Source organism: Onychostruthus taczanowskii, unplaced genomic scaffold, assembly GCF_017590055.1.
Source record: "Onychostruthus taczanowskii isolate IOZ18803 unplaced genomic scaffold, ASM1759005v1 scaffold45, whole genome shotgun sequence".
NCBI classification, from domain to species: Eukaryota; Metazoa; Chordata; class Aves; order Passeriformes; family Passeridae; genus Onychostruthus; species Onychostruthus taczanowskii.
Genome location: NW_024502014.1, coordinates 7038740 through 7062119, shown reverse-complemented (window position 1 = coordinate 7062119; position 23380 = coordinate 7038740). Strand labels below are relative to the sequence as shown.

Below are 23380 nucleotides of genomic sequence, written 5' to 3'. Positions count from 1 at the left end.
GAGTGGGTAAGTCTCTGGCTAAGCACTGAAAATATGGTATTAACTGTACACTATATACCATTTTTTTCTTTTTTTTTGTGTAAAGATTTAAAATGTATTACAGTTAACTTTAATACAAGAACATACAAAGGCACAGTATTACAGCATTTAATCTACAATCATGTGCTTTGATTAGACAGCTCAAATAATGTGTGATAAAGTGAGAGCTCTACATGGTGCAGAACCCATCAAGGCCTGAACCAAGGCAGGGAGCTGCCAATTCTTTGCTCATCTAATACCCTCAGCACTTAACAGTGCTTTACAGGCTAATATAACCATGTTTATTACACGCTTGCCTGCAATCTATTCCTTCCCCAACCAATCACTTCTGAAAGAATGCTAGTCATATCATCTAATACCAGCCATGCCACATCAGGAATTCTCTCTACGAAAGGCTGAGCAGCGTTTGCCAGCACTGCACAGACTGCTGTAAAAACACCAGGACACAAATCTGGAGAGAGGATTAGAGCCATAAAGAAACACTGCAAGTGATTAGCATACCCATAAAAACAAGCTTCACATACCATGCTTTCTAAAAGCAAAACCATTTTCAAGTGTACTCAGTGAGTGTTAGTGATTTTAATTAGGTATAAATACAAATTAGGTATAAATATGAACGTATAGTATGAGACATCTTCTATTAGGTGCAGATTTCTGAGCCAAGCCCAATCTTCATATAAATCTCTACTCTCCAGTGGGGTGATGCTTAGGAAGTATTTGGCCAGCAGGTCTATTCACAGCAATGGAAAAAAGCATGCAGTGTATTTCTTACTGACACCTTGACTATATTAATTAAAACAAAACTCAACCTGTCAGCCTACCAAGGCACTAAGGAGATCTTGTGAGTTTGCACTATATTCTACTTGGTTTTAAAAAAGTAGACTGACAGAAGTAGAGGAAGATGCATTTTTTTAAGCCATTTATAGTTATTTCTCCTACTCCTTCAACTCTGTTCTCACAAAAAAGGTGTGTTGGTAATATAAACTACTGTAACTCTGCACATTGCAGGCTATGGGCAGCAGAAGTATAAGAACAATTATTGTGAAAAATTAATAATGTAAGAGAATATCATCCTCCATTAGTACAGAGATCAGGGATTACAATTATTTTGTTCACCAATTAATTTTGCAAAACATCCTGAAGATAAGGACATATTCCAGATCCTAGAGAACTGAACAGCTTATCAAAGAGAATGGTATCAACTCTCCTTAGAACTCTGAAGCTTTCTAGGTCTGCCAAGTCTCTAACACAAGACAAGGTGAAAGCACACATTAAATCTTCACTGGCAGCACAGCAGTAATGCCATTCACATACATGCATTTTCCATTGCTGAATGTGAGTGGCTGCTGAAAGAATATTACCTATTGGCTGCTAGTTACATAGTCCTCCCATATTTACCAGGAATGTGTGGCTGTGTGTTCCTCCACCACTTCCCAGGAGGCTGGGCATACACAGCTGCTCAGATTCAGCATTAGACAGGGCCTGTGACTGAGATTACAGGAACAGACTGGAATGTTTTATGCTGAGAAGAATCTGCATAACATACTGAGCTGCACCTAGGTCAGAATTCAAGTATCTTATGCTGTGACAAAATGCCAAACAACAGGTTTGATTGTAAATGGGGGTCTTTGCAGGGCCACCCTACTTCACCAAAAGACATGCTGTTCTTTGCGCCCTTAACTCAAAGACCATTTTAAGGCTGGTGAGGAACAGTGAATACACATGTTCTCCTAATGCAATGACACAAGCAGCTACTGTTACTGGAATCTACTGTGCAAATTGGTCAGGAGAAGATGAAAGAGTTTACTGCTAAAATTAGGCCAACCTCTCAACATTGTTACAGTGGATGCAGCATAACCCAGTTAAAAGATTATGGTAACTTACGGCAACAAAAAAGCACAGCAGCTGATGGAAACTGAGTTAGCAAAGGCAGCGAAGCTCTAAGAGATGGTCTCACACATGGGATTCTGATCACTTATCCAGGATTTCCTACCACTGCTTTGGCATCACTGGTGCAGTTCCATGGGTGTTGATCCAGCAAGCATGGTAACACAATTCTAAGGCAGACTATTGCCCCAGTCCAAATGCTGCTCACACATACAAGAAATGGGGAAGCTATAACTTCTTGCTACCTAATTCAACTGTGGCTGCAGGGTGTTGTCTAGGCACAACTGCTGTGTTCATCTGACTAAACCAGCCACTTTTGGAAGATTTAAATCATGCAAAGGACAGTAGTCTTCCAGTGCTTGTCAGCCTTGCAAAGGGGCAGGCACAGTCTCACAACTGTTCATGGAACGGGATGTTCAGGTTGCTCAGCTTCAGCACAAGGAAGTATGGGGGTCACCTCTGGGGGACTCAGCAGCTCACTGGTCATACATCATGCAGGTGGGTTCAGGAACAGTACAGCTGATGGCTCACCTCTAAAGAAGTATTGAGAATATCCAAAACCAGTAAATTTCTCAGCACCTTGGGTTGTGATAGCAGAGATAGTAGGACCAGTGAAACCTCACTGGTGACAGACAAAATTACAGAGGAGGACTATACGCTTGAGATATTAGCATCATGTCTGAGATCCTCTCCTTAAGTAAACTCAAGTCTCCAAAAGAAAGATGAATGGGACTCTTATTCGGGAAAAAAAATTTAAGAAAAATGGGGTTTTTTTCTGCATAACACATTTGCTACAAACTGTAAACATTAGAAACACCTTCATGTAATTGAGCTTTCTGGAGCATGACCAAGAAGCATATCCTTGGCTGGCAAATAAAGTGAAAATGGGAAAAACTGAAGTGCTTAAATTGGTACTATATTATTTATCCAATTGCCTTAGGCAGAAGAGTAATCAATGCTCCAACCACACAGCCTCAATAAATACCAGCTATGCCAATGGACAAGACATGCTTTGTGTTGACCAGCCATGTAATAGTAGAGAACAGAGAAAATTAGTGTCATTTCTAATAAAATGTTTAGTTTCCCATAGCCACCTTCTCCTTAAGGAGAGCCCAACCATTCTGAAGAGGTTCACATGGCCTTGACAGCTGAAATCTCCTTAGTACTGAACACAGAAGCAGCAAAGGAAACTTCTTAGCTGCCTTAACACTGGGCCTGACTGGGCAGTACAGATGCCATAGCTACTGGATCCTGGGCTTGCCCAGTAAATCTACAAACAAGAAGGATTGGGATTTGGGATAGGGCACCCATATATTGTCTGTAGCAATCTGGAGAAAGACCAGAACTTTTTGCATGTAGTAAAGAATGACAACTTTCAGACTATTTGCCTAGATATTAAAAACCTAAAAATTGCTTCAGCCAGAGTAAGAAAAATTCTGATACTCTGATTGAGAAAGAGCAAATCTTACATTTCTTCCAGCCCTATATTTAACCACTTTTTCCTAATTCCTTAGACTAGACGAGTGGAAAGAGTAGTACAGCTCAATTGAGGAAGGAAAGATTGTGTACAGCTCCACAAAGGCAAAATGCAATGTTAGTAGCAAATTAATAATCAGCCTGTGCACTGCTCAAGCACAACTCATACTCCTCTTCCTGCCAGTGTTAATAGACAGTTGCTTGGGAAAAGGGACAGTCTAGATGCAAGAGACAGCACCAGAAGCAGGGGAAGGTACTGCTTATCTTTGGTTCCACTTCTTAGTAATTGCTTCTGTAATCAACAGCTGCAGTGAGCAGCAGCTTGTGTTAAGAGTGCAGTCAGGAGACTGACAGACCTGTTTGCTTTAAGCAGAGTTTAAATCTAAAGCTTTAGGATGGATCTTCTTGGATGCCAGCTCTGACAACTTCTTCAGACGTTTCTTCAGCTCCAGAGGGAATTTCTCATAGCACTTCTTGCACACAGGCTTCATGTCAAACTCCACAAATTTATTCCTTTAACACAAAGAACAGTTATTAAAATGGTATTTGCAAACTACATGCTTCACTAATTAAAATCTCCATGCATCTACATCACTGCTGTTGCAAGGGTTCTATGCCATTTATAAAACCACTCATTTCCTCATCTGGTGATGCAATATAGCGATTGGGTTCTTATCAGTGAACTGAGGTCTTTTGTATTGCTAGGTAGAAAAGGAGCAAGATTTTCCTATATATTTACATGTAGCAGTCTATAACAATAATTTTGTTACTGCAGAATACAAGTATCACTTCAGAGGTTCCCTTTGGGATGAATCAGAGCTCCTTCATATGGCCAGTGGAGCCAACCCAGCAGAGTAGGATAAGGATTTGAACCTGAGAAAGGAAAAATGTAAGACTGTTTTTTTTTCTGTCCCTCCTTCTAGATGCTTGAGGTAAATAGAACAGTATTTTGTTTTAAAATCTATGCAATAGCAAATACTGTCATTGAGAGGAGCAACCACAGTTAGGAGACATGGAGGCTGCATGTTTTTCAGGACAGGCAGTTCCTCGAAGTTTAGAGCCTTCCGTCTGTACTGCTGAATGAGCTCCCCTCTTACCCAACTTCCTTACAGCATAGATTAATGAAGGAAAATAGATCAGAGAGGATGCTGAGTGTCAGCTCCCTTTCAGTGCTGAAATCAGTGAAATTATAAGCACTTGACCCCACAGAGAAAAGGTATATTGGCCTTCAGAGAGGCAGAGACTCACAGCTCCTCCAGGCTGATACCCTGCCTTAGGGGCAAATGTCTCACATGACCCAAAATACAAACACTGACTTACTTCAGTGTGAGCTTGACATTGCAGGTGGAGCAGGAGAAGCAATTCACACACCAGGCCTTGTTAAGAGCTGATACCACTGCAAAAGCAAAAGCACCAAGTAAGAGGAAACTGATGGATTGTTTGAATTCAGATTTATATCCAAATTCAAATAAGGCCAGATGTGAAAACAAACACTGTTGTCTTGCAACTGTGGGACTGCAACAGCTGCACTAACAAATGAAACAAGGACAGCAACCCAAAGCAAGGAGAGAACAAATCTTACCATCTCCCTCTATCACGTGGCTGCAGTTGTAGCAGACATCTCCAAAGAGCTGCACAGAAAAAGAAATAAGAATACAAACTCATGTGGCTGACTACTCATGGTCCCCAAATCACACAGCTGGTGTGAACATTAAATACTAATAATCAAAGAATTCCCAGATACAGCAGTGGCCCCCAAATATACCAATTTAAATCTTCTGAATAACTTCTCATACACTTGCCAAATAGTCTACGTTCCTTTGGATCTCATACCACTAAACACTACAAAACCTTTTTTGTTGATGCCTCACACTCTAGCACTGTTACGGGATCTTAAAGTCCTGTGGAGAAGAAAGGATGAGTAGAGTATGATGCTGAGTGTAGACAAACATCTCCTGATGCTCAACTACAAACCCCAAAATAGAACTATTGCTAAAATACAGCTACTGTCAGAACAGCAACACTTACCTCTTATGAGAGAGTTATTTATCTGACAGAAGAAAATACCAAACCAAAACATTATTCAGTCGAATCACACCGAAAAAAACCAGGGTTTGATTGGTTTTTCTGTTTTGTTTTTTAATTAATCTACTTTCTATGTTTTAGACAACACAACAGTTGCCTCGTGCCCACAGAAAGAAGTAATTATGGAAGAAGCCCACACAAATACATTAGAAGTAAAATCACAGGGATTTTAATCTCAAGCCCTGGTCAGTGATTTTCTGTCAATGTCACAAATTAAAGTCAGCGTCCCCAACACACTTCTATTCTGTTTTCAGCATCACTTTTCTGCCAATAAAAACTCTTATTTTTCTGTTAAATCTGACTAATTTCTTAATATTTCATTGCATCTACAAATTCAGATTATGCAAAATCTGCACAGCTTTGCATATATAAAACATGAAAAAGGATTTGCCAGACACAACAAGTACCTACGTCACAGATGGCTGAACTTACCTGATTATAATGAGTCTCACAATAGGCCAGCCCTTTTTTTTCATAATGTCGGTGCCCCAAGAATGGCTTCTCACACTTGGCACAAACAAAATGCTGTAAAAGAAAAAAAAAACCCCAACATTCCATGGCAGGCAAAACAACTTCCCCATCACCAGATAAAAATATGGCAATAAATCCTAGCTCAATACGTGACACTTCATCACAGAACAATTTGGGCTGGAAGGGACCTTAAGGCTCTGATTCCAACCTGGCCTTGAACACTTTCAGGGATGGGGCAGCCACAGCTTCTCTGGGCAGCCTGTGCCAGGGCCTCAGCGCCTTACAGGGAAAAATTTCTTCCCAGTCTGTAACCTAAATCTACCTATTTTCATTTAAAGCTGTTACCTCTTAATGCTTTAACGAAGCACAGACAGGAGAAATCTTTATGGAACCAAAAAAAGAGGAGATATTTAGTCTATATATAGGAATTAAGAGTTGCATTAACGATAGGTGAAAGACCCGCTCAAAGGGCAATCATCTTGTGTCTATCCTGACAGACTTGTGGACTATTATCTTGCTTGTTCCAGGGAAGAGAAGCAGGAACATAAACATAGTTAGTATGACTACACCTCAAACAAGCAGCACCATCTCTCTCAGGCTGAGCCCTAGAAGGCATAAATGATTGGAACAAAGATGACTAAAAAGCTTCAGAGCAAGCTGTGATGAAAGTTATAGAAACAATGAACTGAAAAGGCTTAAAAAGCAAGAACTGCTCAGCTTCCAGTAAAATTTCCAACACTTATGTGCCTGGTAACTTGAACTGGAGAGGATATATCTAAGGACATCATAAAAAATATGTACATTTATTACATTTATTAAATGCTCTTCAGAGAGGCCTATTTTTCAAGGATCATTATGAATTTTAAAATTAAGCTATTACAGTTGTAAAAACAGCTTTCTTAGGAATCCTGATGGCCCTGCTGTAACTCATTCACTCACAAAAGGTGAGGACAATCCGAAGCATCAGCAACTGGGTTTAGTCTGAATTCATATATTACAGACCACTTGCATGTCTACAGCTTCCAAGCAGCACTAGTCCTCTTCACACGAGCTGTTGAAGGAAGTTTCAGGTTCAGAAGGCCTCACCTCGACGTGCCACTGCTTCCCCAGAGCGTTGACCACGCGGCCCTCGATGGGCCTGCGGCAGGCCCCGCAGATGGGGATGCCCATCTTGTCGTGGCAGGGCAGGCAGTACAGCTCCCCCTTCAGCTCCCGCGCCTCGGCCGTCAGCTCCTTCCTGCCAACACAAACCTGGGCTAAGGAAACTGAGGGAGACTCTGCAGTGCCCAGGAGGAGGTGTTGGAACACTAAACTTGAAAGTTAACTTGGGCAACACTCACACTACAAACGCAGTCATTTTAGCTAGTGAAATAGAGTTATTGTCAACTCACCTTTCTAAAATTGCTTCCTCAGTTCGCCAGACAAGAATGTATGTGGAACATCATGTCTGCAGACGGGTGCTCTCACAGACATACGAGGTGCACCCACATGGACACTCACGGTGTCATGATAAGTCTTGAGGTATCTCTGAATGGGTGAGCTCAGGTGCAAGAGCCATCCCAGCAGTGCTCAACACTGAGACATTTACTTGCACTGCTACCCATTCTGGGGCAGCACTGTGCCCAGTTCAAATGGCTTCATGGTAAGTAACTCAGGTCAGACAGGTATTGGCATGGCAATGGACAGTGCCACAAGACTGACACAGCTCATCAAGCCATCTTTTTTTTTTCTATCCAGGAATTCAATATGAAACTATTTTGGACAGCCTGGTAACTCCTATTTTTGGAAAACTCTACTATGGTAACCTGCATCACCTTTCAGATAAATTCATGCCAAGGAACTATTTTCACCTTCATTATAACCTATGTTAGAAGAAGAGAATATTGAACGGCAAAATAAAACTAAAATTCCTGTAGTTTTTCCAAACTTATTTCAATTTCTCCTCACACAATTCCTATTTGTTCAACAAAAACAATGTGAAGGCAGCAAAGTTTAGACCTTGGGAAGGACTGCACTGCTGACTCAACTGTTTGTCTCTCTCCTTTTCTATCAGAGTTTACAGTATGCCAACATACCCACAGTGGGTGCAGTTGAAGTGATCTGGATGGTAGGAATCATTCTTAAACATCAGAGGCTGCTCATCAATTATCAAGTGGCACTTCTGACAGATGTACTTGCCCAGTCCCTTGGCTTTTTCACGGTTGTGGCATGGCCTGCACAGGTGCCTGGTTGAACAAAGCAAAGGAAAGAGTTTAATATTTTCTTTCTCCTAAAACAACACATAATACGTACTGAGGAAGTACTTTATGTAACACAACTGTATTCTAAGGTCAGACTAAACACAATTCAGTTTGGTGTCCAGTGTTTCACACCAGTTGTACAGAGAAGAATGAGCATAAAGCAGTCACACTGTTGTATTTCTTTAGAAGACTACTCCAACATTCACTGATTTATGTGCCATCAGGGGAATCACTCAGTCATTCAACCTTCCAGATCTCTTCTGATAGCTGGGCAAGGAAAGGTGGCAGCACCCTCTATCTATAACTAATGGATCCAACCATAACAGAGGCATTACAGAGCACTGGGAGGGAGTCAAGAAGAGAATAAAATGTATCAAACCAAAGTGCATTGCTTGAATGCCTTTTACCATGGCTGGATTCCTTAGTCTTCAACATCTATGAAAAACAAGAGACTTCTTGTTGTCTACAAATTCCTTTTACTCCTAAGTCAAAGAAAATGAAGAACTATGCAATTTTATGTGGTGAAAGCAGCTGTATTCCTAGCACATGTTCTTGAACACATTACAAGTACACTTCTAAACAGGCATATAACCCAAATTTCTGGTAAAAAAGCTCAGGCAAAGGCATAAAAAAAACTTGTGAAGGCCAATGGAAGCCACCAGTTTTATCCCAATACTTCAGAGCTCTGAGGAGAAGCTGTTGCCTATTACCTATCGCTCTAGCTGCAACACTAGAATTTATGGTATAATTTATGGGAAGAATTTATGGTAAAAGAAAAATGACAGAATGACTTCTGTGGGTTGCTTTGTCCCAAAACCAACAAGTCTGCTTCATTCCTTTCAATGTATCACTATGTCAAACACTCACTGAGATTCAGAGGTCATTCTCAAAACACATGACACAAAAGAAGAAGTTCAAATGGAAAGGGCAGATGTATGGATTATGCAGCAGGTTCTTTACAGGACCTCTTCAAAAATTCTGCCCTGATGAATTATTTACCCTTAGGTCTGTGAAATGAGGATAAGAATACAACACATGTTGTTGTGAGGCCTCAAACATTTATGACTCTCAGCTGGCAGGTGCCTGACTAAGTGCTAAGTATCATTATTATTTTCTCCAAATCTGAGTCCTTCTGTCAGCAAGTGTCTCTGCCCAGGGCTGGAAGCACTGTTGGCCCAGACAGAGTCCAGAAAAAGCAGACAGCACCCCATTATGAAGGAACACACAGCTGTGCTCATCTCAGCATAAAGGCATCAATTTTACTCAGCACTGTCAAATGCAGAGTAATTATACAGGGCTGGACATGGGGACCCCGAAGCAAGAGTCCTGAAAGAGACCCCTCTCATTCATCTGAATGAGATGCCTTCAGCCATTTGCACTGATAAACCATTATCAACCCCCTCCCCACTCACAAACCCTCTGCCCTCCCACAGACCCTCTCTTTTGGAAGCCAAGGGAAGTGCTGGACAGGCTAAGCTGTTACCATAGCAGCCTCCCCTCTCCCTAACCCTCTCCCCCTCCCCCTCCTCACCATTATGGAATTATCCCATTCTGAAGTGTCCTGTTGTGTCTGTTAATACTAGATTTCCTCCAAACAATGCATCTCTCCACCCTCCTAAAATAATCAGGGGACTCCAAGGATCCTGTGTTTAGGGCTGGAGGTTCAGTAGCAGCCTTCAGTGAGCACCATGAACACTGGCATATTCATGCAGGATACTCATATCTACACCAGCAGCCCCAGTGCCAAGAGCTCAGCTGGGATGAAGACTGCTCCTCAGTGCTGGGGTGTCCTCTCCCCTGCTCTGCTGTGTGACTGAGCTGATAATGTGCTATCAGAGCGAGGAGGACACTATATAGAGGGGCTCCCCTCTCTGCACTCAGCAACTCCGCAACCGTGCACTCTCTTGGAATCATCTTGTTTGCTCTGCTGTTTCTACCTAGTTTGCTGACATCAGAAGGAGTCTGAGATATTCCCCAAAAGGACCCTGTACTTCACCCACAGGACAGCACTATAAAGAGGTAAGAGACCAACTTTTGTTAGTAGGAGCTTTAGGAGCGCTTTTTTTTTTTTTTAGGAGCTTTCCTGATGGCATTAGTTTTATCTGGTGCCAATGAGGAGCAGAACACATACTGAGGCAGATGAATATAATGGAAATGTCTGAATCTAAGAACAGACTGCATTTTCTAAACTTCCAAGAATAATTTCCTTGCCTTTATGTCACTCCTTCAAAACAAAAAAGGTTTTCAAACTTTTGTACCTAATGTATATCCATTTGTGCCAGTTGTATGGTATGTCTAGTGCTCTCTGACACTGCTATGACACTCACAATAACCAAGTATTTCAGCTGAAATACAGGCTCAGCAGAGAGTGATTTTTAGGAGAAAAACTTCAGTCAGAAAAGGACTGTTGCTAGTGAAGGGTACTTAGAGTGAAAGATAGGCACTCATTTGGCAAGATACTAAAGTAATAATCATAAAAACACACAAACCAGTATAATCATACCAGAAACTGCTCTGAGAGGAAGAAAAGGAATTTCTGACCTACCTCAAACCCTAACATAAAGGTCAGTGGGCAAACAAAAGCTCCAAACTAGCCAGGTAATTGTGTACAACGAGCTAAAGTTTTCTCCTGCTAGTTCTTTCATTAATGATAGATAGAGCAACTGCTGAAAGAGTGATTGCATTATGTCCACACTGCCAGCTTTGTGGATTGTTCTTTGCTTGTTTCTGAGCAGAAGAGAAACAGGGCATGAAATATGGTCAGTGTGCACGCATGTATTTCAAATGAGCAGTGACATCCCCATTTCAGCTCAGCCCTGGGAGGCCTGGGATAATGGCTCATTCCAGAACAGTGCTCTGTTCAGCAATACGTAAATCACTAAATAGTCACACAACATCAAGAGTGCAGTCCAAGCAGAAATTGTTGGATAATGAGCCAGACTCCTAAAGGAGTTTTCTGTCTGTGGAATGAAAGCCTCTTGCACCGTACAGCTTAACACAGACTAGACATTATAGGTTATTTGTGAAGGTTTCTAGTTTGCTCTTACATTTATACAGACTATAGGAATCTCAGTGATTTGTCTGTAAAAATAAAAAAACCTAAACACATTTATTTTAAATTTATAGGATAAGCCCAAGGAGAATAGGAGTGGAATTGCAAATAACTGCAAAGGGCTTTTAACACCTTCTAGAGAACACCTTCTTTTAACACTGTCAGAGAATTATTACTTTTCTACAGCTGTAGAATTTTGCTGAAAACATGTAAAGTCTAAAAATAAGCCCAACAATTTATTCTAGTGACATGTTAGCTTTTTTCTGAATCTACTCAAGTGCTACACCACTATTTTCACCCATTAACTAGAATTGCAAAAAAACCCATAAATTAGATAACAGCAGCTATCCTATGAAGGCCATCATTTGCAAAGACTGAAGCTATTTCAATTGCATCATTAGTTCTAAGCCTCTCTCTTCCTGACATTGACATGCTGGGCTTCCAGATTGCTCTGACGTTCTCCTTCCTACTCCAACCCACAGCATTTTGCACTGAAAGCATGTCTGTATAGAAATCCACAGCACACTCAATGCTGTCATCACTGAGGATAAAACTCTCAACTTTGAAGTCTTGCCTATTCTAAGTCTGGCACTGACATGCAGCTGAATCTGAATTTCCAAGATCTGCCTTAGGAAATCAACTCAAATGAATCAGTTCAGTGTATCATGCTGTTAAACCCCTAATAATTAGCTTTTAAACAGGGAAACGTCTGCTTACTCCTTCACTTTGGGAATGGATTTAAAGCATTATCATGAAGACAAGAGCCATCCCAGTCTGCTCCATCAGACAATCCTGGTTTCTGCTTTTTCAGCTGCTCCACCCAGCGTTTACTGCTTGCTCAGGTGTCTCAACCATGGACAGAGCAACATTTAGCCATAAGACTGTCCCTGGCAGGTGTGTATACAAAGATCACCTGATTTACACTTTTTGCAGATGAAAAGCATAATTAAACAATGGGCCTGACACGAGGAAAAAAAAGGGTTAACAGCTAGAACATGAGGTGATAAGCACCATCATAAATTAACAGCCAGTAAAAAGGCATGTGTTTCCCTTTTCTATCCAACAGAAAAATACATATTTAAACCAATTCCATCCAGGGAGGACATGTATGTGAGTCAATGTTACTACCCCATACAGATTTTAAACTCTTGGGTTCAAGAATACTTGCAGGTTTTACTTTGCAAGGGACAAATGCATAATAAAAACAAAAAATTGCAGTCTCCTCTGTAAACCTGTGACCTTCACACAAAAAAAATTCAGCAGGGTGTTTTTCTTTTGTATGTAAAAGCACAATTTCACAAGTATTTTTACAGATAAGAACAAAAAGGCTGTACAGTCTTCTTTGCACATGCAATTGCAAGTAATGGAAAGATAGCAACTTGCTATAAATACTCAAACCCAGAAGGGTATCCAGGCAATCAATGCATGAAGTAAGAAGGGCCCTCTGTGGCCACAGGAAGAACTTCCAATTTTCTGAATTTCATCCAGTTTCCCTACTGTTGACTTTTTCTCTTCAACTGTGAACCAAAGAGAAGTGACCCAGCACACTACTCTCCAGATATTCCAGTTTTCTGTTCACCTGAAAGTAACAGCAGCCAAACAGAAGATACTAAATTACCTTGGAATTTTCTTACTTCTTCCAACGTATTTGTTCATCCTTAATCCCATTTCAGTTCTCTATGATCCCAATATTTGTAGGCATCTGAACAATGAGTTCTGCTGGGGAGCTGGATGCAGTACATAATAGATGTATTTAAAGATGCATTGAATACTACGGAGAAATGGTCAGTACAAAATGCAAGCGTGAGCAAAATGGAGGTACTGCTGCACAGACTGTAACATTCTGAGGAATCCAAGTAATAGAGACAATGCTGGAGTTTCAGACCACCTGCATTTCCCTATCAACTATACCCACAGACAAGCAATGTATAAAAAGCCATGGGTAGGTGCTCAGAAAGCCCTATCACACTTCTTGTTGATTCTGTTCAGGACATTGCAAACAGAGACTGGCAAAGCTAAGACCAGTTTTGCTAAGCTTCTACTTGGAAAAGGCCCTGGATAAGCTGCAGTGGACCTCAGGCTTTTGAGGCAGGAAAAGAGAGAGCTGTGGTGGAAGATAAAAGCTGCAGGGAAGGATGACACTTTGAGAGGTGACTGACAGCACGGGCATTATTTAAAATTTTCCCTGGGTCAATTCAGTGTCAAAAGAGATGTTGCTATCCATCTGAAAAGTTTCCTGCTATATTGGAACTAGGTGTATTTGCCTTAAACACAGGTCTTTAAACTAAAATAACACTCAAAGTTTTTCAGGAACCCTATGTTTGTTTTTTTTTTAATAACAGCAATATTTGACCTTTTATCTCTTTTAAAAGCAAGACATATTCTAAGCTAGATCACCTTACAACAGATACCTGTGCTCAGAAAAGCTAACTTATCAGGAACTCCTCAGTCCTGAACCAGGCTTTCAAATTGAAGCATGGCAAATACTTTCTAGTTAGATATACAGAACTCACTCCTGCTCCTCTTAACCAGACACAAAAGCATCTCACTACCTAGTTACACAACTGACCTCAGCACAGGCTGGAGACAAACTCATCACCAGCTAGCCAGCTCTTCATTGGGGTTCCTTCCATGGGAATTACTGCTCTGGTAAACCCAGCTGAGCAGAGAGTATTCAGAATTCTAATCTCACATTTCAATTCAGACTGACCTGTTATACCAAACATCATACCAAACACTGATGCTAGCAAACAGGAGACATTGCTGACTTTCATGTGTGGGTTTTTCAGTCTTTTTGTTGTTTTTTTTTTCCTGTTTTATTTTCCACAAATCCAGGCTCTTCTGTAACATAATGTCTTAATTTTTTCACATTTAGGGCTTTTTCTTCTTCAGAACTGTGGGAAAAAATGAACGGGCCTGCAGCTTCGAGCCTGCTCCTCAACTGCTCAAATCAATCAAATTTCAGTTTGGAAACATCAGAGCAATGTGGCAAAGAGACACACCTAGAAAACATGGTTTTTGCCACTTTCTACTTTCTGGACTTCATCCTGGCTTTTGCTGGCAATGCCCTGGCTCTTTGGCTTTTCATCCGGGACCAAAAGTCAGGCACACCCGCCAACATTTTCCTGATGCATCTTGCTGTGGCTGACCTGTTCTTTGTGCTGGTACTCCCCACCCGCCTGGTGTACCATTTTTCTGGTAACCACTGGCCATTTGGTGAGATCCCATGCAGACTCACTGGCTTCCTTTTTTACCTGAACATGTATGCCAGTATCTACTTCCTGATGTGCATCAGTGTTGACCGTTTCCTGGCCATCGTGCACCCGGTGAAGTCCATCAAGCTCCGCAGGTCCCGCTATGCCCACCTGACGTGTGTCTTTCTGTGGGTCATCGTTGGGGTGGCCATGGCACCTCTGCTGCTCAGTGTGCAGACTGTCCAGATGAAAAACACAACTGTCTGCCTGCAGCTCTACAGAGAAAAGGCCTCACGCCACGCCCTCGTGTCCTTGGCAGTGGCATTCACCTTCCCCTTTGTGACTACTGTGACTTGCTACTTACTCATCATCCAGAGCCTGAAGAGTGGGAACAGAGTTGAGAAACACCTGAAGGAAAAAGCTGTCAAAATGATCATCATGGTCCTGATGATCTTTCTAATTTGCTTTGTACCTTACCACGTCAATAGGTACATTTATATTCTCCATTACAACGGGACCAAAGCTTCCTGTGAAACGCAGCGTCTCCTGGCCCTCAGCAACCGCATCACCTCCTGCCTCACCAGCCTCAACGGGGCCTTTGACCCCATCATGTATTTTTTTGTAGCTGAGAAATTCCGTGAGGCTTTGTGCAATCTGTTTTGTATCAAAAAGACCATAACGTTGCCTCAAACATACGAGGGCAAGACAAATGAAAGCTCACTAAGTGCTAAATCTGAACTGTGAACACGACTCTTGTCAGTGTCAGTGCTTCGTCTTAAGAACACTCTCTTCCACCAAAATCAGCTGAGAGCACAAATGTGCAGCAAGACAGTCCAACCAGAGTCAAACTCATCCTGAGAAGGGAAGTTCTGTAGTTTTTATGGGGCTGCCATTAACAAGAACCCCTCGACCATAGAGAACATGTGTGTTTGTATTGCTGAAACTGCAAACAGAAGGACAGTTCTTCCGGTTTCCAAGGAATGAAACTGAGGGTTGAGCACTTAGGAATAAGGAAGTGGACAGTGAGGGAAATGGACCCATGTATTTATTTTTTTTCAAAGAATTGAGTTCCCAAAGCACTCTGCACCAAGCTTATGGCCTTATTTAAAATTTTACATTGTGCCAACACAGAGATCCACACCTGAGATAGACCTGTCTGATGAAAAAACCTCCACATTTGCACATCTTGTCCAAGTTTCTGAATTCAAAGTGTTTATATGTAATAGAGAGAAAATTGGTACTAAATGGTGATAAGAAAACAAAAAGATCAGAATGAAGCAATAAACCCAGTCTGGACAGGAATTAAGACAGAAAAGACTCCTAGCTTTAAGATGGTTTACAGTTATTTTTTGTGACTTATCTAGCAAGACTATTCCTTCGCTATGGATATGTAGGGATTATTGTTATTCTCACTGATACAAATGGCATCCAGCAAAACATGCCTGGTACAATAAAAAGGGGAAAAAAAAGAACACACGAGTTTCCAATATTTACTAGAAGACCGCTTCAATGCTATGGATATAAGCATTATAGGTGAAATGACAGGTGAAATATATTGTTACAGAGATAGGTGTGTGTATCTCTGCTATGCTTTGGGAACGAGTTCCTTACCATTTGAGATGTAAGCATTATAGGTGAAATGACAGGTGAAATATATTGTTACAGAGATACACACACCTATCTCTCTGCTATGCTTTGGGAACGAGTTCTTTACCATTTGAGATCTGGTCCACAAATTACAAAATTAAACATACTTTATATTGTTTGAACTGCTTTTATCCCGACTGCTTTCCCAAAACACCCTAAGTGCTATTCCAACAGCCCATTCTAGCAAGATGAGATGTCAAAAGAAAATCAATTATGCCCAGCTTAAAAAACTAAGGCACAGAGGTTGCACGCAGTATGAAAAATAAGAGGGAGTTGAGAGGACTCCCTGCTGGACAGATACAAATAAGTGACCTTTTCTTCCTTCCTTCACCATTTAGTCAGTGAAAATATAAACTCTAGGAAACTACTAGGCTTTGTTCAGAACATATGAAAGCCTAAAGTTAACTCTGAATTGTGCAACACTGTCTGTTAACTGCTGGATTGTTTTACTTTCTTATAATGATATGCTTTTGTATAAGCTCTCTTTTGTATTTTTATTTCTTATTTCTGAATTAAATGCATTAATCAACTTCTAGGATTCATTTTGTATTTCTGTATTTAAAATGAATGATTTCCAAAGACCAGTGGAATCACAGGCTGAAAAGACTTTGCTGTAATCATTGTGTTATTCTTTCAGCCTTTTGCTACATCTTGATTTCCTGCTCAGCAGCTTACTTGATAAACAGCCTGCCTGAGATCATATAATCCCTTTTTCTCACTTGTTAGGCAGCCTTCTGCCTGAAATCCTTTTCTTTTCCAAAACACATTCACTAGCCACTAAAATTTGAGTTTCTTGTTGGAAACAAGAACATGTTTCATTGGATGAAGAACTCCTCAACAAGTTATTCCTAAACTAACTGACCACCCTCAGCATCTCACAGCTGTATCAATAACACACTGCTAAAACTTTCCGACCCCATGCTCCCTCTTACCTGCCAGCATTCTTCACAAAACCCAGGTCAGCAAGGGTTACGTCGCAGAGCTCACAGCGGAAGCATTCTGGGTGCCAGTTGTTGTTCATTGCCTTGATAACACGCCCAGTAATGAACTCACCTGCAAAAGGAAAGCATGGGATGCATGCAGAAAACAGTCTTATCAAAATCTACTGTCCTTCACAGTCCTTCCACTTTAATTCCATAATTACTAGTACAGTCTAACTTTGAAAAAACCCCAAATTATTCCCACAACCAGGATAACCCAAAATCACTGCCAGTATCATGCTTTGTTCTCACCCAGAGCTCCTGACTCCTTAAAACAACCCCAACAACCCCAGCCCAAGGCTGGATGTCCCAGCAACACTGCGAGCTTTGCACAGCCCTGCAGCTGTAAAGCCCTGCTGTGGATATTTGCCACTTCTTACCACATTCCCCGCAGCAAGGAGCAAACAGCATCTGGAAGTCATGCTCACAGTACTTCCTACCTTCAAACTGCAAACAAAACAAGAGAGAAGGAGTCCTCATGAATAACTGAACTACTTTTACATCCTGACAGTGCAGCATGATTTTCTATTGATATGACCATTTAGTCAAAGTCAGTCACATCTTCCAGTTCTAGCCCCCTACACACCTGTTTTTCAACTCCTAAAGGTTCTCATTAAAGAAATACCCACATATGGCTTCAGCCTCATGGTGAATTTGCACAGCTAAATCAATAGCAACGCTGCTACAAGACAGTAAAAATCCTGAACACCCCAATCCTTTTATTATAGTTGCCTTTAACTTCATTTTTGCTTTAGTTCAGTTCAAAACTACTATTCCTCTTACACGAGGCTAAAACTCATATCAAAAATAAAATACAGCAAGTTTAAACCAATGTGTTAATCAAAATATGTGCTTGTGCATATTCTGTAAAGAAACTCAACCTAGCTTTTAAATGGGTTCATTTATTTCAGTTGCCCAAGTGGAAGGGTTTAGTACAATATGTCTAAAAATAAAGACAAAAAACCACTTTTGTCTAATGAAATATCAAGGCCAAGTTAGACAGTGCTTTGAGCAACCTGGTCCAGTGGAAAGTGGCCCTGCGTGATGATTTGTAAGGCCCCTTCCAACCCAAACCATTTTGTGATTCTGTGATGATTAACAAAACACTTCTTATTTTCTTTTCGAAATGCATCTTACCCAAAGAGCAGCTTTTGCTGTTACCAAAGGAATACGTGAGAAGAAAAAAATGGAAAGTAAGTTGGAAGCTCCTCAAAAACATGGCAACAAATATTTAGGGCTAAGAAATTAAACACGCAAGAAAGCTGAGAATTCCTTGCATTTTACCAGAGCTCTTTTTCTTCTCTTCCAACCAGCCTGAGAACTCACCTCATAGAAGAGTCCCTCTGGGAACTGCCGGAAGCACTGAGCACAGACAAAGCAGCTCTCGTGGTAGAGCTCCCCATTGCTGTTCACAATCCTCTCGGCAGGGTCGAACCGCGCCTGGCAGCGCTCGCACACGGCGTTCGCCAGAGCATCAGACATATTACTGCAATAAAGACAAGAGCATTTACAAACACAACATTCCAGCTGCTTTCAACTCCCTTCTACGTGAAAAACAAAAAGATCAATGAGTCACTGACATCAGTTAGAAATAAGGTTCTGACAACTCATACGTGGCAGATGAGGTCAAGTAGTAGATGTACCTATTGCACACTTTTGGCTACTTCACTAAAATTTCACCCCACTACATCAACCTGCTAATAGCTCACAGCAAATACCCACAATTTTTCACAAACCAGCAGTTTGGAGAGCAGCAAACCCAATGATCCTGACTTCTTGGGCCTTCTGGTCTCAGGATGTGGATTTTCTGACGTGTAACAAGCACTGATATCCCACTGCACTCTCCCCTGCACTGTCAGCAGTAACAAGCCATTTCCCCCTCTACAGCCCCTTGTCCTCCTGAAAAATGAGTTCAAACTGCCAAAGTGTTACAAAGCTATGGACAGGGAGAAGTCCCTCTAGCTGTCATGGCCAACACCTCAGCTTCATTTCCTCAGAACATGAGGCTAAACCCTGCCCCAAGCCACACTTTAAAAATCACATAACATTTCCTCAATCTACCCTAAAATAAGGAATCACCCTAACCTCTTCCACAAAGTTTTCATGCTTCCCAGCACGCTAATGTAAGTTAATGCAGTTTTAAAATGTATGTCACATGCACAAACCAGGAGGGAAAAATTATCAGGTACGTCTCAGTTTCTTGTTGCAGTGTGATCTTTCTTTTAACCACCACACTATCCAAGAGCATAAAACCTCAATATTATTACACCTTTAGTTATAGAAAAAATGGTTTATGCCTTCTGGACACCTTTTGAATTCCATCATTGGAAAGAGTGCAATTTTATAGGCAGAAGTATAAAAAATTGCTACCATGTTAAAAAAATCTCCAAACTACTTGTGTAGTATTTTTCCTGAGGTAGGTAATGTATGCATAAAATGAAAGACAGCTTGCTTTACAAGGCTTTTTTCTTTCTTTTTAGATTCAAAGTTACTCTGAACAGATTTTCCACTATTAATGTTACTCAATAACCCAACGTGCTACTTTCCACACCTCCTCATGGAGAACAGTAATTCAAGAAGCTTTTCCAAGAGCAGAAGATTCTCTTTCCTCTGGTCAGAGACATGCTCCCCAAAACCAGGCCAGTGTCCATATTCCAGGGCTTTGTGCCCTGAGCACAGCTGGAATGAGCAGGGAGCAGCCTCACACTCCTGAGGCAGCACAGCCAGCCCCGACTCCAGCTGGCTGAGCTGAGCCAAGTGTCTTTCCTCTGCAGAGGGGACACCTAGGGCCCATCCTAGGCTGTGACCTAGAGCCACCCCTCAGTAAAACCGCTTTCTTTCTAGGCTGCAATTCCAAGGGGGGCAACAACCAAGACAGAGCACAATAGTTTCAAGAATGGACTACCAATTTAGCAAAAATTTGTTACAGCTTGTTTCCTTCTTGCAGTATAAAGGATACATTAAAAAAACAGACATGGACTGGAATTAGGGACAAGAGGAAATCCTGTAATTTCATAAACTAGAGATCATAGGCTAAAGAAATATTTTTTATCCTGACACAATACCAAGGGAATAGGTCAGCACAAAAGCATCAGTGTTTGCAGCAAAGCCAACACCTAATCAGCTTGGTTTTCAGTCACCACTCTTCCAGCTACAACACACAAATCTGTACCAGGACTTGAAAATATAATCTTCCCTTCAAGTATTTTTTCCCTGTTGAAAAATTCAGTTCCTAAATTTCAAGACTTGAGCTAGCCAACAGCCAAGATTAATAAAGACTGATGTCATCATAATGAAATATCTCCTCTAGGAAAAAAAAAACAGGTAAATCAGCAAGTACTACATGTTAGATACTAACAGCAAAAGCACCATCTTGTGTTTGTGGGTTTTTCCCTTTATAAACATGAAGTCAACATTTTAAAAAAACTTAATTTTCTTTCTTTTTTTTTTTTCTCCAAAGGGATCACCAGTGCCAGTATCAACATGCAGGGTGAACTCGGCTACAGCAGCCACCTCCACAACAGCATTTCGCAACAGCTCAAGCCTGCAACCTACACAGCCACGTTCCTGCATGAAATGCAGGGCAGCTGTGACCCTGCACACCAGGCACTGAAATGCAGGGCAGCTGTGACCCTGCACACCAGGCACTGAAATGCAGGGCAGCTGTGACCCTGCACACCAGGCACCCCAGGAGGGATTCCCACACAAGTCCCACGGCTGTCTTGGTAAGGAAAATAATGATGACACAGGGACTTCCCTGATGTTGATGCTGCTGCTGACAAGATTTCCTCAAAGGCATAAGAAAGATGATCATGATACAGTCTGAGCTGTCCCCACAAATGAGCTAATAAGTGTGACTCATTATGCAGATGAGAGAAACTATTAGTCCAGGAAAATATAAATGAAAGAACCAGTATTAAAAAAAACAACAACAAAAACCAAAAAACAACTCAGTTCTCTGCCTCAGCTGAAACTTTTGGGAAGAGTCAGAGTACAGGAGTCAAGTGAACCACATCAGCTCCTGACCAATGTATCTCCTGTAATGCAAATCAGCAGCTCTGACTCTTTGACAATCCACACCAAGAGGTTTTGCATCTTTGTTCGTTTTCCATTTTTAACTCTGCATCCGTTTTCACTTAAGACATTTTATTGTTTTGCACTCAAGCTACAATCTGCCACTTCAGCATTACCCTAAAGATATGACTTTGCATTTATTCAAAGGTTTTACTTCAATATTTGCCAATTTCTTAATTTCCTCTGAGTACACACCCCTCCATGCCCTCTTGTTTATACAAAACCAAGCATTTTTTCAACTAGCTCAAGGTTAAAATTAACCAAAGCTGGAAGGAAGAGGGAGCACCTTGCTAATTCACAGCAATTTTATGGTTCAGTTTACTACACTGCTGCAAAAGCACTTCTGCTGGCAGCATAGGGAAAGGAAGAGTAACACCACAACCATCCTTTTGAAAAGTTTGACTTGCTGTGCCACTCATCAGATATGTACACCCAAATCTTTCCCACAAAGGACAATCCCCAATATAAAGTGCTTCTTCTATTCTGTTTGCTCACTGATTTTTTGCTATTCAGTAAAATAAAGAATCTTCCTCTGTTTTAACAATAAACTGGTGACACAAAGACAGGAAAGGCTGTTAAAACACGATGAGATCAGCATCCTGAAGTTATCCTGTCCTGCACAAACCCAAAAAATACCAGCATTGAAACAATGCTTTCCCAAATCTCTCATCATTATGTGTTGTATCTTTAACAGATTATCTTTGACAAAGTACCTGATTTACAGAAATTATATTTTTACCATTATAACTAAGTTTCCCATGTTTTGAGTTCTCAAAAGTATTTACTCTAAAGTACCAACATAGGTCTCGAATGAAAGAAAAAAAACCACAAAACCAACAACAAAAAAAAAAAAAAAAAAAACAAAAAAAAAAAAAAAAAAAAAAAAGAGAAACAAAAATTCCTTCTTTAAAAGAAGTGTACAGTATCTAGGAGATCCATTCTGTGCCACAGGTACAAACACTACTGGAATATTTGGAAGCATTTTACCTCCTTCTATCACTGAAGTCAATATTACCTCTGTTTGAAAACATTTGTTCACAGGGATCTACCACGGATGACAGGTTAAGGAAAAAGAAGCAAATATAATAATTCTACTGCTAAGACATTAGAAGAGGAGCTCAAGCCTTCACCATCACACTTGCAGATTTCATTATCTTAAATGTGGCTACAAGACAAAATGAACCAGACAACTGGACAATCAGGAGAACAGATGAACAGTCTCAGATTTTGCCTCAGAAGGAAAGGAACTGCAAGAGTGAGGAATGCTTCTGCCAGAACAGCCCAGTCAAAAAAAAGCTTTCTTTAACTCGTTTCAAAAGCTTTTTAGTTTTAGTGTCACATAGAGTTCTTCTTCATCACAATGCTGAATGAAGAATTGTTTTAATAGTGACCCCAAACCTTGCAGATACTACAAAAAGAAAGCAAGACAATACTTTGAGATACAAGAACCCAGGGCATTATCCAAACCTCAGCAGAGAGCAAAACCTATGCTGGGGAACCCTAAAAATGTGTTTTCTGCTCATTCTGGTCTACCAGTAGGAGCAAGTGTATACAGAAAATATCATAATATGATTGCATTTCTAGCATGCATGCACAGACAGATATGATAAACTGGAAGAGCTATCACCACTTGTTGGTGCCACAGACATCAGCAGCCAAGGCAAAGATGAGAGCACTCCAGGAGAGGGGCTGGTTCCCATCCCCAGCACAGCTGAGAATTAGTAACTTGAAGTCCTCAATGTTGACAAAGATACAAATGAAATCTGCTAGGACAATACCAGACTTTATGATTAATTTCACAGATGATGACTAATGCAAAGACAAAAGAAAGAGGAAGGGTGTCAGTTCATGAACTAGTGCTGAAAAACAGCCCCCAACTACCCTTATCATTCCAAAAATCTCTTCGCTGCAATTGACTTATCTGGATAACTTTCCCAAACTGAATTAACTTCTTTACTATGGTTATTACTAAACTTGTCACAAAATGTTGGAAAAAAATATTTCTCGTTTGTTTAATGCATGATTTGTTGTGTATTTGGTAAACTATATGCATAGCTTAACATTTTCAGCATTTCTCCTTATGCTTGCATGGAAGTTTCAGTTCATGCCAAATATTTTTTCACTGACTAAATAAGAAATGAATAGTGTTTCTCTCAGTATACCTTCCTTGATCATGCAGCCCCCAAACTTTCTGTGAAATAAAACATGTTTCTTTCCTATTTAGAACGCAGAATT

The 23380-nt window shown here is 40.8% G+C and overlaps 2 protein-coding genes across 5 annotated transcripts in view; one reads left to right on the top strand and one right to left on the bottom strand.

The window, feature by feature from the left end:
• Positions 1 to 23380, bottom strand: part of LIMS2 (LIM zinc finger domain containing 2) — a 40260-nt gene that overhangs the window by 5326 nt on the left and 11554 nt on the right. For 3 of the 4 annotated variants that reach the window (XM_041414537.1, XM_041414538.1, XM_041414539.1), the window contains exons 2-10: positions 18398 to 18557; positions 17452 to 17518; positions 17024 to 17144; positions 8034 to 8183; positions 7045 to 7195; positions 5920 to 6012; positions 4985 to 5033; positions 4723 to 4798; positions 1156 to 3915 (exon numbers count right to left, since the gene is read on the bottom strand). In XM_041414537.1, the coding sequence (XP_041270471.1) occupies positions 3768 to 3915; positions 4723 to 4798; positions 4985 to 5033; positions 5920 to 6012; positions 7045 to 7195; positions 8034 to 8183; positions 17024 to 17144; positions 17452 to 17518; positions 18398 to 18557 (1015 nt within the window). In that variant the 3' untranslated portion in view covers positions 1156 to 3767. Of the gene's footprint in view, positions 1 to 1155; positions 3916 to 4722; positions 4799 to 4984; positions 5034 to 5919; positions 6013 to 7044; positions 7196 to 8033; positions 8184 to 17023; positions 17145 to 17451; positions 17519 to 18397; positions 18558 to 23380 lie in introns of those variants that run through there. The other variant, XM_041414536.1, reaches the window with a different exon arrangement.
• GPR17 (G protein-coupled receptor 17) lies at positions 14135 to 15779 on the top strand. Its single transcript, XM_041414540.1, has one exon. The coding sequence runs from the start codon at positions 14157 to 14159 to the stop codon at positions 15186 to 15188; it is 1032 nt and encodes a 343-aa protein (XP_041270474.1). The 5' UTR covers positions 14135 to 14156; the 3' UTR covers positions 15189 to 15779.